The 20,896-nt window shown below is 35.8% G+C and overlaps 1 protein-coding gene across 1 annotated transcript in view; it reads left to right on the plus strand.

Moving 5' to 3' along the window:
- LOC138713686 (transcription factor Sox-10-like) overlaps positions 1-20,695 on the plus strand; it is a 193,151-nt gene extending 172,456 nt beyond the window's left edge. Inside the window, exon 5 of the mRNA XM_069845970.1 lies at positions 57-20,695. Within this exon, the coding sequence (XP_069702071.1) occupies positions 57-724 (668 nt within the window). The 3' untranslated portion in view covers positions 725-20,695. The remainder of the gene's footprint in view (positions 1-56) is intronic.
- Positions 20,696-20,896: the final 201 nt, after the last annotated feature.

The raw sequence follows: 20,896 nt of genomic DNA on the forward strand, positions 1-20,896 counted from the left end.
TTACCAAATGACGTTTCGGTTCCTCCCAGCATTCAAATGTTTCTCTCCTTGTTCAGGATCCTCCGACCACCACGCTCAGCATCATAATCATCATTCCCACCAAAGCATCGATTTCAGTCGTTTCGAGGTGGGAGACCTGACCTGCGCAACGGAATCTATCATGATGCACGATGACGAGGCTCTGGTTGACAACTCGGAACTGGATCAATACCTGCCGCCAGGAGGCCAGCAGACGCACTATCTGTACCCGTCCTCTGCACCTCCACCCCCATCACTGTGGCTCATGCACAAACCCCTCACCGATGAGCCATCCGGCGACTCCCAAGAAACCAACAACAACCACACCAAACACACCAAACGGTGCAACGAGGCCTCGCTCGAGTACCAGTACGGCAACTCCGAAGACCACATCTCGTTGACTCCACCGTCGCTACTGAGATACCACGAGCTGCAGCCGTCTTCGACGCTCATAAAAACGGAGAGGGAAGTGTATCACCAAACAGTCTCTACTTCCGTGCCCACTTCTTCTCCCGCGCCAGCCATGACGTATCATCAGAGTTTGCCTTTAGTGCCCACTCCGAACTATTATAATGCGACGGGAAATTCAGCCATGAGTGCCACACACGGACAATATCTGCAGACGTTACCAGGTTACCAGTTCTTCCAGCAGCGAGGATCGATGTTTGGAAACTCTGCTGAAACGGCATGGTCAAACTACGTGTGACACGATGCTCATGCACTTACAAAACCAAATTTTCGTGCCTCATGTCATGATTCTCTGTTGGTAAATCAAGAATTTCAAAGAAGACTCGGGAACATCAAGTTTTTGTGAGTTTATACATTTCTGTTCTGTATTCATAGAATCACAAGGATGACCTGAAGATTAACAATACAAGACGGATCGTATGTGACTACTGTATGAGTGCCAGCTCTGAAACCGCGGCAGGAATGCGGCGTGGAACCGATTAGACCAGGGCTGGGCATCGGGAGCGCATCCAGACTGTAAACGGAGATGCTTAATATTCATCAGGTACGGCATCATCGCTGCGCGGTGTTCGGCGGGGAAGAACGGGAATGAAATGAGACATCATATAATAACGAGGAATGCGCACAAATGTGCAGATTTTATAGTTATTGCGCGGTTATTCATTGCTGTAGTCTTTCAGAGACTTTGTCCTGTTGCAGTGTTGCCACGACCAACTCACGAAAATCAGGAGAAAACAATCGAAAAAAACAGGAGATTACAGTAGATTAAACATGAATTTATTTTCTCTTCGTATTAGGCTATAATATTAATTACAAAACAATGTATACTGCAAGAAAGATGATACTGTTGTATTATTATATAGCACATCTCTAACCAATGAAATGGAACAATTTTTCTAAATATTACTACTGTCATCTTTACTCAGCGTATGTAAGTAAGTCATGCAATTTTGGTTTTACACAATAATGTCTCATTGACAATGTTTCGCATTAAAATGTATTAATCAGGAATTTTTTTGTATATTGACAAACTATTTTCGATAGAACGAGATTTATTTTAAAGATTATATTAAAGACAGTACTGCATTAGCTGTGATTATAACAGACGAAAAATTATCCGTTTTCCTGTTTTTGCATAACTGCCCTTTAAACTGTTCATAATTTTCCCACTACGATTTATAATTCTGGAAAGGAGTATTTACTTTTCTTTCTTGCTGGGACACTTTCACTCATTTTAAAAGATCCCTGTGCACGATATGTAACACAAAAATACCATTACCTACACTTTACTCTCTCACTGTTTCACGTGTTCTTGCTCCTTTAAGCATCATTGTGGCGACGCGCTATGAGCAGGGAGGCACAACGAGCTAGAAGAATATTCTTACTTCTAGCTCGTTGGGGAGACAACTGAAAACATTGTTTGACTTGAGTATAAGTTGCAAAAGTAAGAAGTGGTGATATAATATCATATGTAATAATTTGAAAATCCGGGCATAGAATCAGGTGACTGCAGCATGCCAAAACGAAGGAGAAATTCCTACTTTTTACAAAAAAAAAAAAACAGAAGTAGAGGAGTATATTCAATTAAAAAACAGGAAATCTCCTGCTTAATGAGTAGGTATGGCAACACTGTCCTGTTGGGACATACAGTGAAATGATAGCGGCTACAATGTTTCTCGCACTGATTGCACACACACTGTTCCGTTGGCTCGTGATATCATACGGCTCCCCGTGAGACAGTAGATTCCGCTCTTGCTGCCCAGCCCTGGATTAGACTGTACTATACTTGCTGAGTCACGTCCCTCCGCTCCCCACTTTCTCATACGGCGCGGTTTCAGAGCTGGCGCTCAGACTATGCTAACGTCCGCTTTTTACACCAGCTGCGGTGTACGCAACTGGGTAGGTGTGCAGCTTCAATATGCGCAAAGACCACAGTCGTCGATTCGAATCCTGTCTAGGACTTGGATGTTTGTTGGGAATGTGATGTCCTCTGGTCAACACAGCGAATGTGCGACCAGGGTTGCCAGACAAAGGAAATGCAACCGTCGTACCAACTTATGAAAAATGTCGTACTTCAGTATAAAATTGCCGTACATTTCTCACCTCATTATTTTTATATATAGTGCGTACAAACATATTTCAGTTAACTCCCAAAAAGGTGGCTCATAAGTCTATATATAATTCTACCAGTAAATTTTAGTTCGAATTAAGAATATTATTCATTATTGTTCACATCCACAATGACATTCAACATTCAAACAATCAGCATCCATTTTTTCATCCAATCAAGAATATTACTAATTACAGTTCACATCCACAATGATATTGAGCATTCAAACAAATCACCATTTCTTCATCAGCACTCTCGTTTCCTGTAAAGCACGCACGATGCCGCTTGGTCAGAAACAATATTATTATATCCAAATTCAGCAGAAACTTTATCGTTGGCCGGCGCGACGGCAGCTGATAATTACATCAAATTAATCCACCTGCATTCGACTCAAATCCGACACCGCTTTAATTTCAGCGCGATTAGACTTCTTAAGGGTATATGTACGTGAACGACCACAAATATTATCAGAAAATCAGGCTCTAAATTTCTAAAATTTTTATCAGGAAATGAACTCACAATTGGACAAAAATTACAAAATACCACAACAAAACTTATTAGAACTTAAATGTCTGATAAAAGTATAAAAAAGGTTAATAATATTTTTTAGAGTTCACTTTTTATTTTAAATTAAATTTTCCAAAATTTGAAAATTTTCACACATATTATTTCATAACTCCACAATCATTCGAGATAGAATTCTGAAATTTTGTACACTGATTTAACATACTGTACATTTATGCAAAAGGCAGACTACAATAATGACCATTTCTTTGAAAATATAAAAATTAGATCATAAAAAATATGTAAATTTTAATATATTTTATATAGGGCAAATAAAAAATTAATTGTATTAAAATAAACAACTCTACATGTCAGAGTAGTCTACTTTTCAGAAATAAGTGTTTATTACATGCAGGAAAAATATTAAAGATGTCGGAGAGACCATAACAATGTTATGGTTACCAAATGATGTAACTGCGGAATTTTTTTTCATACTTTGATTAAACTGGTTTGAAAAATATTATTGTGGTTGTTAACGTACATATACCCTTAATCCTACTGCGGTGCTATTTCATTCATAAAATACTTCCATTGTGAACATACAAAGTTAGCCGATCTCTGAACTCCTATTACTTTGACATAACCGCGCAGTACATGAAACCTAGAGCTGAAGATGACTAATTATGACTTGCATGGTAAGCGTAGTCACCACAGCGAATAGGGATTATAAAGAATGGACACTTCGCGTCGGTACCTTTGATGTAGCCGGACTGATTTCAATGACCTTCAAGCCAGCTAAAGCGTCAGATTCTGCTTTCTCCCTAGAGTTGGCGCTGACATCACACCAGCTAGCAGTCGACACAGCGGAAATATAACACATATAATTGATACATCTGGGTACATTATGTACTCAACTTAATAAATTGGATCCATAAAATAATAAATCCGTCATTAACTGTAATGTCTAGACTCTAGAGTTCCTTTATAATGACAGTTGAGACGTTGACCCCAACAACAATTAAAATATGTAATTATTTGATAGCGCTGAAAATGGAAAAACAAAACTCTTACGAGAAGTAAAACCATATACCTATATTATATTATATACAAATATTAAACGAATTCGATACGTAATTTTATAATGTGTTATATTATTTTATAATATAATTTATTATATCTGAAATATAAAATATTATTATTACAACTAGTTTGTCACTGAGAAATAAGGAAAAGCTGTTAACTTGAATTTATTTGAAGCAAAGCGTTACTGGATTATGTAATAAGGTTGACGATGTTTGGATCCTGTGTCTCAACTCTGTTCTCAATTATTATCTTAGCGTATGCTCGATTACACTAACCTCTAGCGTTTGAAAGTGGAACTAAACGCCGGCGCACAAAGAAACAAAACACAGGAAAATTCGCTCAGTGTCCATTCCTTATAATCCCCCCCCCCCCATATTAGTCAACGACATAGTGAATGAAGAAAACGTACCTAAAAAGAGATGTTTAACTTTTAATTCTATTTTTAAGTATAGACCAACATAAGTTCCAAAATAATTTTGTACCTTCAGTAAAATAGTCGTACAAAATTGCGTACGATATACAGTTCGGTCCTACCTCGTACAATTAGTCAAAATACTCGTACGTATGGCAACCCTGAATCATACTGTGTGACGGCAAACATCTTGACATAAAACTCGCTGCTACCCAAGGTTACCAACACTGGAGAAAGATCACTAAATGTAATAGATTTGGAAATCATGACTGTGGAGGATTGCTGCAGTTAACTAAATGTACTTTTAATGAAAGAACACCTTACAGAGGAATATTTTCGTCCTTCACTGTTGCTTTCAAACTAACTGATTGTTTGCAGCGTGTAAAGTTTAGCGATGTTCTTTACGTCACAATTTGCAGCGCTAGCTATTGCGGCGAATTCCACGTAACCGAGCAACAGCAGCGCCTCCAATCCGATGCTCATGTTCGCTGTGTCGACCAGTATCATACGTGTAGGTCTGGCGTCGTGCTGCACCTATATTATAAAGTCTCACTATTGCCTAATGTGATGTTGGAATTTTTAAAACGCTGGGCTATAATTAAACCTCTTTATGCACTGTGTCCCAATTGCTCCGATTTCACAATACTTTATCTATGTAACTATTACTACTACAGCAACGCAATAAGTGCCAATAGACAGCTAATCCCTCCAGGTTTTGTTCGATACCTTACGAGTTGTAGATATGTAAACCTCTGGTCACACAGCATGCATGTAGGAGATATTCCAAGTCATTTTATAATCTGCGCAGCGTGCCCATGTCACCTGCACAGTTCTTACAGGTTATTGACCAAAGGAGGAACTCGACCATTGTCCTTTATATACCCCCACAGGAAAAAATCACAGGGAGTTAGATCAGGCGAGTACGGAGGCCACCTCATCAAAGTTTTGATTTTCGACAATCCAATGTTGAGGAAGATACTCGTTGAGGAACTCACGTACATGATGGTGAAAGTGAGGTGGTGCACAATCTTGTTCAAAAATCAACTCGTCTTCCTCTGCTTGCAATCACATTATAACGATGAGTTGCGAGATTTAGAATACAAAGGTCTCTGAGATTTTCGTAGCGCCATTTTCCAACAATAGCCGTATTCTTAATAAGGAGGAGATATTAGCTGTCTATTGAGACCAACTGTATTCCTACAGCTCACGTGCTTCCCGAAATAAAAAAAATTAAAATCGGACCAATCATTTAGCGACACATTAAATAGGGCCTACACAGATGTTTTGATTTCATCTGTTTTTGATTGTAGTAAATAACATAAAATCATGTAGCAATCCTTTTTGTTTTTAAAGAAAATGGCAAAGCAATAATTTCATGTGCCAAGATCGAGAATTAGGTATCTGTAATTAGAATCTCGTAACATTTTTAATCGATTATTTTTATAATATAGTATTTTTGATGAACATTTACAGCCAGGAAATACTTGCACATTCGATTGTTAAGGGGAAAGTGATTGGCACGCAATGATACTTAATTTTCAGAATACAGACCATCTTCCTCTCGCTTTAAGACGACTATATACACCGAAGAATGAGAACCGCTAGCTTTCTTCATAATGTGGTGAACGTTTATGTTTATTCCAAGTATCTAGAATAGGTTCATGTGATCCATTAAGAACATTTATATCTACAAGTTATCCTAGTAAATTTCTGCGTTGTATTTAGATGTGAATGAAAAGAAGATCTTTTATGGAACACAATATGTGGTTGCCTTACTCACATTCATTTTTATAACTCACATAAGTATCACTTGACTTCACATATTGTCGCTCGTGAATTAAACATTCCTATATTTTAGTAAAATGAACTATATAATCGTTAAACCTGTTGAGTGATCTTACAATATGAAACAAGCTTAATAATACTTTTGCACGATAGTGTGTTTTTTCGTCGTTACAGCAAACGGCTGTCACGATTGAAAGTTGATTTTACTGAATTCAGAGTTGCCAGCCTAGATAAGTATGTTGAAATATTACAAATAACTGCTCTGTTGTTGTAATGAAAGTCACTGTCTTCTATGTATACATACACAAAAGGCATTAATTAATTTAAACATTAATTAATATACATTATACGAAACAAATAACTGCATTTGAAATATACTGAACTTTATTTCAACAATTCAAACTTCACTTAGCAAAAAGAAATAAAAATTATTCCAATTGAACACGAAATGTTACAAGTACCTGAATCGTTTTTACTCCTTCACATTGAAGTTGATGGTGAAGTTTGTACGTTGGCCAGACTGCTTCAAAGTGTAACGTACTATACGTAACGTACTATACAGGGCGATTCATAAATACGTGTAAAAACTTAGTGGGTGTAATGTAAAGGCAAAAATAAAACTAAAATGTTCTATACAACTTTTCCCGCAAATCCTTACTTACAGACTTATGATACAAAATGCCATTCATATCTTGTCAGGCATCAAAAACATTGGCCAGCGAAGGCTCCGGCTGTGTCACGTTTTCATACATAGCAACTGCGGTAGATTTTTTTTTTTTATTCCTACATCCCACTACAGTTGATTCCGACCTGATAAGACTTCATTTACTGTACGTAGGTATGTTTAGTTGTATGGCACTGTTGCAATTCCTACAGTCACCACATCCCATAGGTCGTTAGTTCAGTAGGCTTCAGCTGTGTACGGGAAGATAGATCTTGCAACACCAGTTGCTTGGCCATCCAGGTCGCCAGACTTCTACCTTTGGGATCGTTCGAAGGCGCTCGTTTATGCCACTCAAATTCTGAACGTAGCATAACTACAGCAATGACATTAAAATAGCTATGAAACAGTTCGGCATGAGTTGAACGGGGTCTGTAAAATTCTAAATCAGTACATACCTACGTACAGTAAACCAAGTCTTGTCAGGTCGAAATCAACTGTACGTAATAGGGGTGTACGAATAACAAGCATCTAACGCAGTCGCCATGTAGGCGAGCATTAGACATCCGAAGGCTTTACTGGCCCATCCTTTTGATACCTAGCAAGATAGGACATTTTGCATCATAACTCTGAAAGAAAGGATTTGCGGAAAGGTGGTACAGAACATTTTAGTTTTAGTTTTACCTCTACATTACACCCACCAAGTTTTTTCAGGTATTTATAAATCACTCTGTATTAAGATTTTTTTAAATAGTATTTTCAAAATATACTATCGTGCAAAAAAATACTGTACAATGCAAGTTTGTGAAGTGCATTACAACATCTCGGGAATTGAAAAACTCTCTCTGCTCACTTTTGAAACTTTTCCTCGATTTTGTAAAAAGCTCTTCTCAACCTTGTATCGTAATATACTATTACATTCCATTGGAAGAACGTTTTCAATTGAAATCTGATAAGTTCAATTTCAAGAGTGCACAAATTTGCGTAGAGTGTTACGTAGGTTCGAAGTACGATGGCGTGAGCTACTGGGGTGGTCTGAAGTGTATGTGTTAAGTACACATATTGCGTCATCAAACTCCACGAGTAGAGGACGTGTACCACTTGAAAAACAAACTCAAGAGCTTGTAATGTGTTTTTTCTATTTAAAAATATAGTCCCGGTTAAAACATAACAAACAATCTGCCTCTGCCTGTTTTCCAGTATTGCTGAATGTGGTTAGAGCGTGAAGGTGAAGCGTTTGACCAGCCATTCAACAGCAAGCTGCTCACTTCCTTTGCTGGAGCCCAACACTCCAGATTCGTTTTAAACTGGATACTTTTGCGTACAGGCTACAGCAAATGTATTGTAATCTATGGCTTTCACATGATAACTGGCTTTATTTTACGCAATCCTGAGTACTGAACGCGTGCAAGACTTTATTTATGTCATATAATTTTACTCCAACGTTTGAAGACACTACAATTTTTCCCAAATATTAATATAGGCCTAAAATGTACCGCACAACTTTTAGGATGGAATATTGGTATCATTTTAATGGCAGAAGATCAACTTTAGGTGTATTTAAAAAATGTACGGAGTGAACCGTAATTAATGTCATTAGTTTCAGGAGGTTATTCTTTGAGATATTTCAAACAAAAAAGTTTAATACAATTTTGCTCGTTTTTTATTCCTTTTCGAGATAAAATTTGTTTTATATTAAACATTTCATAGTCTATTCTGGGAAAGCCTTTGATTTAATTCCCATTATGTTCAGTTAGTATAAAGAGCAATGTATTAAGATTATAAATTATTTTTAAAAATTTAGTTTTGGTCTTTAAACTTGCAGAAATTTGATCCAAACAAATATAAATTTTTGCTTTGCAAAGAAATTTTAAAATGTTAGATTTGTTCGGGTCAAATTTCTGCACATTTAAAGGACAAAATTAAAATTATTTCAATAATTTATCTATAGTAATGTCACAAGAGGTCTGAAATCTCAGACCTCGAGTGATATTTATTAGGACTATTTCATGAATAAAATAAAATTGTAAATAATATATCCCAGAAATTCGCTCAAAAATGTTAATAACTGTATATTTATGAATACCTTTAGGGAGGCCGAGATGTAGATGGGAAGATAATATTAAAATGGATTCGAGGGAGGTGGGATATGATGATAGAGATTGGATGAATCTTGCCCAGGATAGGGACCAATGGCAGGCTTATATGAGGGCGGCAATGAACCTCCGGGTTCCTCAAAAGCCAGTAAGTATATTTATGAATATTTAACCTATTCAGACATTGTGAAGTCAAAATAGTTTAATAACAACTACTGCAATAAAGAAATTGGATGTTATTCAGTAATGCCAATTGAGAAAAGCGAAATGCAGGTTTAAAAATGTTAATTACATTTACTGCATTTTTCTCTTGTTATTATAACAGAAATACGTTTTCATTATCTGCTGAAATCATAATTTAATTTAAACATTTTAAAGTATAATTACAAATAACCTGATTAATACATTAATTAAATTAATTGTTTTGAAGGAGTGTCATTTTCTTTAGATACAATGGACATGGAATTAGAAGGTGCAGGTGTAGTTGTAGAAGTAGGATTTCGCACTTTATTTAGTACAATGGATTCATGCTCATCGATTTACGTGGAAACAGTTGGCGACACTGACTAAACAAAAGAACGGCCATACGATAAATTGATAGTGATAAATCTAGCTGCAGAAATTATCGCGATGTATGACTGTGATTGGTTGGAATTCAAAATTTCATTACACTTCATTCGCCGAAAATGGAATGACATCATATGAACGAAATAGTCATCATAATTCACTCCTCTTATAAATTGATTGAGCATAAGGCCTATTTGGGAAGTAAATCAATAGCTTTGCCAAAACACTCTACGAAATGTTTCATAAGAACCAATTCTTTTTATCTCGAAGTGGAAGCAAAAACGAGTAAAACTGTATTAAACTTTTTTTTGTTTGAAATATCTCAAAGAATAACCCCCGAAATTAATGACATTACTTACAGTTCACTATGTAATTATCTAAAATGTGAAATGTTATCGTTTTTGGCTTGCGTACATACAAATAACAGTTTAAATCAATACTTTAGAAAGCAAGCGTCACTTAACAACTATACATTTATGAAGAAAATACTCGCTGAACAATTTATCTCCCGCTTTAAAGCGACAACTTTGCCTATCGACGGGCGAGTTCCCACACGATGGGTACGGAGGTAGGGCAGCGTACTAGTGATTTGACAAGCACAAATTATTGTGAAATATTAACATAAGTAGTTACAACGTCATTTACTCATTCAAATTTAAGAAAGTAGATTTTGAAACCAATCATCTTAACTTGACTTCACTCTGACATGACCAGTGATCACGACCAAGACTTCCACGTACTGTACGTTACCAATCGCTCATGTGGAATAGCAATGTAGCCACTTCTCGGTCGGGAGATAATTTGCTCACCTAATATATTAACGTACTAAAATATTCTATACCGTAGCTCTAAGTTTTAGGCCTATTCTTGAAAATTACGACAAAATAGTAGTCATTGCACTGAGTTTTCAAGGGCTTTAGAATTTCAAGTCTCAATTAATTTTCGGTTTTAAATTAAATTAATAGTAACTTATGATACTAGTGAATCAAGAGTATTTTAGCCACGTGCGGAATGTTTGGCATGTGAGGCGTAGCCGAGAGTGTTAATGTTTACGACAGGATATAATAGGCTTGATTCACTTGTGGCGTACAAAGTTTTTTCCAACACCTACAAAGGAGCCAAAGTGATTGCCTATTTTAGTTAGAATTAAAAATGTTGCTACTTTAGTGATTAAAATAAAATTGTATCTATTCTTATAGTTGAAGCGCAGCTTTAATAACGGGATTTCAATTATTAAATTGCTACTTTATTCACTAGCGATTAAAATAATTGTATCCATTCTTATTGTTAAAGGTTTGTTGTAATAACGAAATTTCAGTTACTAAATTGCTACTTTATGAGCGAGTCTTGGAAAAATATAAAATCTTTAACATCATTCGCACATCATTCCTTTATATAAATATTCGTAGACTATTATGTATTACATTATTCTGGAATTGTTCATGAATTTAAAACATCAGCTGCTGTTACGATAATTCGAATGAATGTATTTATAGGTAATACTGCTCGATTATCAACGTCTAATAGTCGAAATATATTAAGATTTATTTTGTTTTTCTTCCGCTCTAAATGTCAATTTTGATAATTACTAAGTTAGCAATTCTGGCTCAAATGCTAAGATTTTGAGGAAACAATTCAGTAATTTAGGCTTTTAACTAAAATCTAGGCAATGTTAGCCTATTAAGGCATTGTAACTATTATCTAATCAAGACACTATTATGATAAGGACTAGTTAAATCTTTAAGTAGTTGTATCCGTTTCCAGAATATTCTTTTTCTAATGACGGATATCTGACTTTACGTCATTCATGCAGGTTTTCAGAAACTTAAATACCACGAAATGCTAAATTATTAATTACCATCGTCATCATTATCAGCAATATCATCCATTAAATTAAATTAATTTTCAAAACCTCAATAACTCGTAATCTTATCATATTTTCTTCTTCACAACGTTTTACTGTTTGTCCTTACTTTAATATTTGAAAGGAATATCCAAGTAAAGTCATTCCCAGATTATGGTCATGTGTTCCTCTTAATACATTAAAATATTTACAAATAGAGATGTGACGTAAGAGGTTTCCACTAACGTTCCTTATGGGCGCTAATTAAAAATATAGACATTTAGACGATCAAAAATACTTCACTGTTAAATTATCGACATTAAGACGCCAACCATTTTTATAAATGCAGACTAGTTGTAAATAAGCCTAACTAACTTATAATAAAATCATACTGCTAATGATAATTACATATTTAGGTAAATGGGTCGATTAGAATTGAGGGATGTTTGCATAAAAAGGGTAATCATATTCCTAATTTGGCCCAAATGTAAAATGAAGTTTTTAAACGAATTTCGGGAAGCGGATTTTATTATAAAAGTAGTGTAAATAAAATCGAAACTTTTCCTCAGTAATATCAGATGAAAGCCAGAAAAGCGTAGTGTATATTATATATTTAATTGTACACAGTATCTGACTCAAGCTCTTCATAAATTGTTTTAGGCATCACGCACAACACGACTAGGGGTAAACACTTTTCGTTGTTGAAATTCTTTAACTCGCAGCGCTTGTAGGCTATATTAGTTTTAATAATGACTGATTAATATAGTGATTCATACGATGCTTTTGTGGAAAGAAAGATTCATTTCTAATACGCAGATCTCTCAAGCCAGTTCATGGCTTTCAGCTAGAGTAATGGGTTCTCTGAATATTTCGACTGTCTGTGAAGGTTCGATCTCCGTTTATTCTTTTCGTACCATACTCTTTAATGTCAAACACCGATAGCAGGTGATTCTAGATGGATAGAGTTAATATTACTTTAAAACGGAAATATTACAGGGTGATTCACGAGGATTTACCGTCCTTTACGGAACTTATTTCCGAAGACATTCTGTGTAAAAAATGTCATATAAACATGGATCCTATTCTCAATATTTACAGAGTTACGTTTCGTTATTGGAACGCATTGCTGTGAACGCGTGATCTTGGTCAGTGTGCAGTCAGCAGCCAGCGCGAGCGCTACGGAAATCAAAGACAGCCGTATGCAGTTACGTAGCGCGACGAGTGCCGTTCACAAGCGTGCGGCCAAGTGTACTCAAGCGGACGGCGACATTTTTAAAATGTGTTGTAAACTCTCCACAACTGTAAATTAAGATGCAAAATTGAACTGCAAATAATTAAGTTTGGTGGAAGTGGTGCGATTTGTAATAATTGTTGTGATAAATGAGTAAGAATAATGTAATTTTCGAGTTAAAAATAGAAAAAGATGTCTGTACGAAGCAACTAAGGAGTTCACAGCACATTTTTAGCTTCATAATACTTGCCAATTAAAGAAATGATACTTCTGAATAGTTCATTCTCTGTTTGTATTATTCTTTTACCTTCAAACTAAAGAAAAAACATATTTTACAAACAACTTTAAATTAGTGTAACTCTGAAAATATTGAGAATAGGAACTATGTTTATATAACATTTTTTGTTCAAAATGTCTTCAGAAATAAGCTCCATAAAAGACGGTAAATCTCTTGATTTAATAAAGCCATTTACAATTAATTGTTTTTTTTTCGTGCAAATGACCTCAAAATCTCCTTCCGATATTTTTAGTGAATGGCTGGACGATTAAGAATATTTTGAGATTATTTATATAAATTTGATAAAGCATACCATTTTATGAAAATACTTATTTTAGACCCTAAGCTTCGGGATATATCCTAATGAACTTGGACTATTCCAATAAACTCTTAGAATGACCAGAGGAATCGTTCTCTGTACATTGTAAACACGTTGATGTCTATAATTTTCCTCTAACATCATGAAGAATCCCTATTTGAAGGTTTTTAGTGAAAGGCCTATGTTTATCATCACAATTACGTGATTAAATACATCAAGAATGTAAATATTGCACAACCTAGAATCTCGTTACTTCGAAAGAAGACTGTACATCGTTCTGGCTCGTGTCTGTACATAAAACAGGCCGCCGCCATTGCTCTGACGTCATCATTCATCACGTTCCTGACACAAGAAGGGTGGGGTGGAATGGAATGGTTTGAGATGGGATGGGACGGGAGCAATTAGAAATAAAGAAACAAAGCGGCTGAAAAAAAAGTTTTAGTATCCTTCACAGCCAGCGTTTGCTTTGCCTTTAACATAAACAGAACAGGGTTCTACTGAGACGCACGGGTGTTTCGGTATTATCTGCTGACGGCAAGCCGAGAAATTCAGATGTTATTAAATGTTACAAAAGACAAATACTTTCCTTTAGATATTCCTATTAATTAATTTCACATTAAATATTAGAATCTATACAAACATAAGATACAAACGACTGTGCCTTAGAAAAATTTTGTACAAAGCGGAATATTAGTCCACAAGAGAGTTACGCCGTCGTGGTCCTCGAGGTCTGCCCTTGTGGTCCTTCAAAAAAGACAGAAGAAAAAATAAAATTCATTCGAATTGCGTATCACATAATAGCTGAAAATCTCACAGTTTGTAAATGACACATGGCAATCGTCTTTCACTTTTCTCCTAGTACTGACATTTTATGAAATTTATTTACCCTACCCGTCAATCGCCTTCCTACTTTACTCTCAGCAACAAAAGAGGGATTTAAAGCACTATGAACGTGGTGTTTCTCGCTATCTTTTCCGTGCAAATCTGCCGCTGTGCCTGTTACCCAGCTAGGGACCATCCGAATTCATAACAGGACCAAAGTAGCGAACCTTTTCATGTATTCTTGACTTTCTAAATAGTTTTGCTGAGACCCAGTCTGCACATTTAAATGGTCACGTACTGTACGGCATACACCAATAATAGAACATGCAAAATTGCATCTTAACTTGTTGAAAATCAGGAATGTTTCTGCATTAATTTTCTTATTTCTGTTTTTGCAAATGACGATATAAGAAATTTTATTCCATTAACATTGACTTAATTAGTTAATACTAATATGAAATTAATTGAATTACATTAATTTTAATTAAATATTTCTACATTAAAATGTAAGTATACTGGTATTAAAATATACTACATAAATGATAAATTTGCTTTCGAAGGGAACAAGAGTAAGATGGTCCGCGAAACTGTTCTGACTTAAAAAAGTGGTTCCCACTTCAGAAAAGTTTGAGAAACGCTGCAATAGGCCATGCGTTAGCGAGAGAAGAAAATGTTTTCACTCCATAAAACCAGTTTTAACGGCCTGATACTGTTATTGTACTTTGAGAAGTAGCCTACATTTCATGCACATTTTAACCTCAGTGATAATTAAATAATTATAATTCAAGGTAAGAATAGCCATGATTAGATAATTTCATGAATACACTAGACTTTCGCTAATCCGATCCTCAATAATCCGGCCTCTCGATTATCTGGCCTCCTTCTAGTGTACTTCTCGTAATTTCTACTGTATAGTTTTCTAGAAAATTTGCACCGGTGCCATGTGTTATAGGCTACGTACTCTATTACTTATACACGTATGTAGGCCTACTTAAATACGCATACACGCGCCGGCCACGTGTAAAACGTTCTAGTTTAGATTTAGAACTGCAAGTGGAGTGGTTGGCGTAGCTTGTAACGTTAAATTTATTGACAATTTTAAAGACTCTCAGTAATCCGGCACTCTCGCTAATCCGGCACCCCTCTGCGCAAAGAATGGCCGGGTTAGCAAGTATACTTTATTTCAAAACATCGATCATTTATACAATGAGTCGGCAATCTATGGCGCCATATATGACTAGAAGTGCATTCTTAACCAAAGTTAAAACGTAACTTACACTCTACAGATATATGAAATGATCTATCTGCGTCATAATTGTCACAATATGAGGAAATAAATTCTACAATTATTATTGCTTCATATACAGGATGTAAACTATATAGAGTGCCAAAATTATATGGAATATAGGTCTACTAAACAAAATATCTAGTGAAATTTAATTATTTCTTATTAATTTGTAAAATGCCGTACTATGTTTTTAATATTGATAGTAGTGCAATTTTTGTTTACATTTTGACTGAACGTGAATGCCATTGCCAGTGGCCTTGCGCCCAACAATAAGGTACCTGAAGGTAATATGGCCACCTTAATTTGATTAATTTTTTCATGACTGTGGTATTTCCTAAATAAAGAGTTCGCACGTTTGCATGAACTTTGATTCTTTATGCATACGTAGAAAAAATAATCCAAGACTTTTCTTTAAACCAGAGTGCTTTATTCTTTGTATATTTAAAAATCTTACATTGTGGATAATATGCTCATGTGAAGGTAATATGGCCAGAAGAACGAAAATTCATTATTTTGGAAAGAAAAATGTTTATTGATGATTAATGAAATTTGGATTGAAAATAATGGTTCTTGGCTTCAAAAAAATATTCCCACAAATCATTTGTGACTATGCTCCGTCCCAGGAATCTGTAGAGTAAATTTGCGCATATGGGGGCGGAGCCTATCTATGCCAGAGTGTATTGCGGGCAGCATCAGCTCGGGTCTGCTAAGGGGTAGGATGTTCGTGGTAGAAGGTAGAGTCACAGTCTGGTATATACGTACAGTCACGAAGCTCAATACGTAATAAATATGTATCCATAGATAGTTGCTAACCACTAGGATCGCTAACATCGCCTCATTACAGACAATGCGAAATAGTACCTGCACACACTACTGTTCCTAGCACCCTCACAACTCAAGCTTCGTGATTGTAGGCCCATATACTAGACTGTGGTAGAGTAGAGTTCAGATAGGAATTATCCCCTCCTGCAAGCGATTTCTCGCTTCGTTCAAGCAATACCTCCCCCCAGAGCGGTCATTGACCCTAGCCCTCCCACATATCACTTGCGCAGAGGTCTTGTTTCGTCTTTCTATTTTACAGATTCTTGGGACGGACTATAGGTCTATAAAGCATTGCAATTTAAAAAATAATAATAGTGACAAGTTAACAAACACAAAAATGAATATATATATATATATATATATATATATATATATATATATATATATATATATATATATATATATGAATGGGTATATGTGTGACATATAAATAAGTCTTTTGTGAGTAACACATTCGTCATGTATGTACGTTACACACCACAAATTGCACACAGTCGCATATTCATGTGGCCATATTACCTGCATCCAGCACCTCTCTAAAAATCAGCTATATTTTCAGTTCAATATGAATGCATTTTAAATAAGCATTGGATGTCTGTAACGAGCATTGAACAAGTTATAAAATGTTGTATAGAAACCATAATTACTAATAATTGCTTGAAAGGAAATACAAGACAAACTTACCAACAGCAATATTATAACACCGTCTTAATCCGTTGCCACAATTCAAATAAAGAAAGCCTGTGGAAGCAGTTTTGCTATTATCCACTAATCTCGCTGATTATATAGGCTACACTTCCTAACATGTGGTTCGATATACTGGCACTAACTTTTGGTTATAATATCAAGTAGCTAAAGAACAGTGATGTGGCAACATTATCTGCATTGACCATATTTACATCAGATACCTTACCGATACACAACCGAATAACAAACGACTGTTTCAGCGTACGTAATGGTCAAAGTAATGACTGTCTATTCTCTTTTTTTAAAAAGTTAGACTCTAAAAAAATATATTTTTTTTTCTGGGAAAACTTTGATAGTTACAGTAAAAATATTTGACTTTTTTCTTCAGTTATTTATGTTCTATCACCAATATTTTTAGCAGTTTATATCGTTTACACCTTCTATATTGAGAGCACAAAGAATGGCGAAAACTAAATGAAATATTATTGACGGTGTTCCATGAAATGAAGTTGCATAATGTCATAAATCTGAATTCATATTTAAATAAAGCAATTTCCTATAAGTCATGTAAGGTACAGCTAATTGTTATAACTGTATTTTTACACCTCAACTATGTTAGATGACAGTATTGAAATACTAATTTACAGTATCAAGAAACTTGTTGATACTGCGTGCTGTATAATGTATATTATTTTAAGAATCTCTGTGACAGTTGTCCTAAACATTGTAATTTTAATGAAGACTGCGACTTCTTTTTTCTGTCATATATTAACATATATTGATTATATATTTTACAACAGTTTGTACCTGTATAAGTCCAATCGTTCCATGAATCTCTACTGTAACCGACATTCCTTTTAAGATCTGATATTGTATAAGTTTTACTTTCTTCTACAAAGTCCGCCAAAAAAATGTATACACTGTTTAAGGAACGAAAACTATTTATTATGTGTTTGTTTTACATTTAAATACTGATCACACATGTAGTACTGTCTTCAGTTAAGCACATGGTTACTTTAGATCAGTCTTGCAGAACAGGGCGACAACTGTGGCGTTGCGTCACTCATCAGAAACGTTACGCATCCCTTCCTTCTACTCCTGCGTCATTGACTTGGTAGGGGAGGGGATTTGTATTCAGTGTCTGTATTATGTGATTGCGTACGGGGCACAGTGACGTCATTCAACGTCAGTGGACTGTGGACGGGGAACCAACGCTTCCCCCCCCCCTCTCTCGTCAGTTCTGTAACCCTGCTTTAGATATTCATAATGTTCGCCGTTGGCGGCCAGGCACACAACGCAACGACGAGCGGTCGCCGCAGCTACGCGTCGGTCAATGTTTCAATGGAGATCGCTGCTCATGCCGCTGTAATCTCCAGGCGAAGGTCCTCCAGCATGCGCGGCTAGATAGACTTTATCTTTCACAGTTCCCCCACAAGTAAAAATCCATAGGTTAAGGGTTAGATCTGGAGACCGTGGGGGGAACTCAATGGGCCCTCTTCGTCCAATCCAATGTCCCTGCAGATTGCCATTCAGGAAAGCTCGTACGGCTAGATGGTAGTGTGGTGGCGCCCCGTTCTGTTGGTAGAAGACCTCATCATCAGCTCCATAAAGCGCACGTAGAATTGATGTGCGTAACATTTCGAGCCCCTAGATGATAGTCCACACCACACATGAACCCCTGGTAGATTGACCGCTTTATACACATGAACATGCAGATTTTCCGGTGCCCAGTAAACGCAGTTATGCAGATTCACTGTTCCATTAAGTTTAAATTGGGCTTCATCAGACCACACTACCTTCGCCACAATTTGTCTTCAGTTACCATTCGCAACATTGCATTAGACGATCAGGATCGTCATCATTAATCGCGTGCAATAATCGTGGGATGTGAACTTTCCACTTAGCAGCTTTCAGAATTCGTCTTACACTTGTACTGCTAATCCCCAATTCACGTGCACATTGCGTACCAGACTTCTGTGGAGAAGTAACAAACCTTTCCAACACGACAGCCGACGGAGCAGGGCTTGCAGCTGTACACGGTCTTCCCGATCTTCCTTTGTGAATATCAAAATCGTTCCATGCGCCTCAAACTTGTCAACAATGCGTTTAATTTTTAGGCGGGTTGGGGGTTCTGTTTCGTACTACCGCCTCCACTGACGTTCCACTTCAACGGCATTATCAAACCTCATAAACCACTTCAGAATGCACTTTCGCTGCTCGAACGTCAAGCGTGCTCCAGTCATTTTGTTTTCTCACTATCATGAAAGTACCGACATCTGTTGAGCGAAAGACCATACTACAACATACTCGTAATTCGAATCAATTGACAATATCAATATCCCGATACAGTCTGACAAAGAGTGTGTACATTTTTTGGCGTACTCTGTATATTAAATTTAAAGGTTTCACGTCAGACAAATGTAGCAATTACTTTGACTGTATAAATATATAAATATACTTATTATATCTATATACACGAATGAAATCGCAATGCTAATTTTGAGGTAATTTGCTCTTATTAATTTATATTACAACTTGTACCTATATATTTTTGTTTACACACTACAGTATTTATGTAAACCACAGCCAATAACACGCATGAAGGGTCCAAAATCATGCAACAATTTCTTATTTTCAATAAAAAGCGAGTGTGTCGTATTTTAAATTCCATTCACACAACATTTTTACTTGAGTTATTGCATATTAGAAATAATATCCTCTTTTGTCTTCTTAACAAAATACAATTTATATAATTTGTTTATTTAATTATTTCAAATTTTTACAACACAACAAAAGGATTTTATTCATGAAAAAACACTTGTGCTTTTAATCCTAAATAGGAACTTGGGAGAATGCAACTGGTAAAAATCATAAGAAATTAAGAAGTAACAATCTTAGTGAACATAAGTTGCATTAATTTACATTATAATTGACTGAATACAAATTTATTCAGGCAATGGAGCCTACGTTCTCATTCGTAAGCATTCATGTGTCGGTACAAGAAATTATTAAACCATAAAAAAATGTCGTATCATTGTAAAAAAATAAAAACTATAAATAATAAATTATTATGGCATCAGTACAAGCACACACAGAAATGGAAGCTATAATAGCTGTCAGTATTTTCGTGTAACAAGATGTAGTAATAATAAAATACTTAGGTATAAATAATTTTTGTTGAGGTTTACCATCAACCCTTCTTTTACCTATAAAGAATGAACAGGGCAGTAGATAATGTAGAACAGCCCTTTTTTTATTATTTACACTACAGCCTTCTACCGAAACTAGACAAATGTTTAGAGCTTGGTAAAGGCACACAAGAGTTGGGAAGAGATAGTGATCTGATTACATTAAACTCCATGTAAAATAAAATCAAATTGTGTTAGATATTTATTTTATCTATGTTCTTTAACGAGAAGTAAGTGCAATTGTATGATATATTAATTTGAGTCTACATTGTACAGTGCGTTCAATAGAGGACGAGTGTTTGTTTTGTTAACAGCACGGTGTTGCTGTATACTTCACAGCCTTGCAGTGACCGTTAGTATAGTCGTTGCACTCTCGTGTGCGGAGATGTCTCCTCGTTTGAACGCACTGTACATCGCATCCCTTTTAAGTTAACTGTTGAAGCATTTTTATGAAAACATTCGAGAGCATATAAGTAATGTAATAATTTTATATGGAATAAAACTTTTAAATAACTGTGTAGCACATTACTTTGTCATTTATGTTATGCTCCAGACATCCATGTCCATGAATATACAGGGTGTTAAAAAGTATCCAATATTTTAGGAGGTGATAGTATGCATCAAAACAAGAAAATAATAGGCCTATCTAATAAACATGGGTTCTACAACACATACTTTCTGAGATCTGAACACTTGATCATAGGAGGTGCTCAAG

The sequence above is a fragment of the Periplaneta americana genome, chromosome 14 (genome assembly GCF_040183065.1).
Source record: "Periplaneta americana isolate PAMFEO1 chromosome 14, P.americana_PAMFEO1_priV1, whole genome shotgun sequence".
NCBI lineage: Eukaryota > Metazoa > Arthropoda > Insecta > Blattodea > Blattidae > Periplaneta > Periplaneta americana.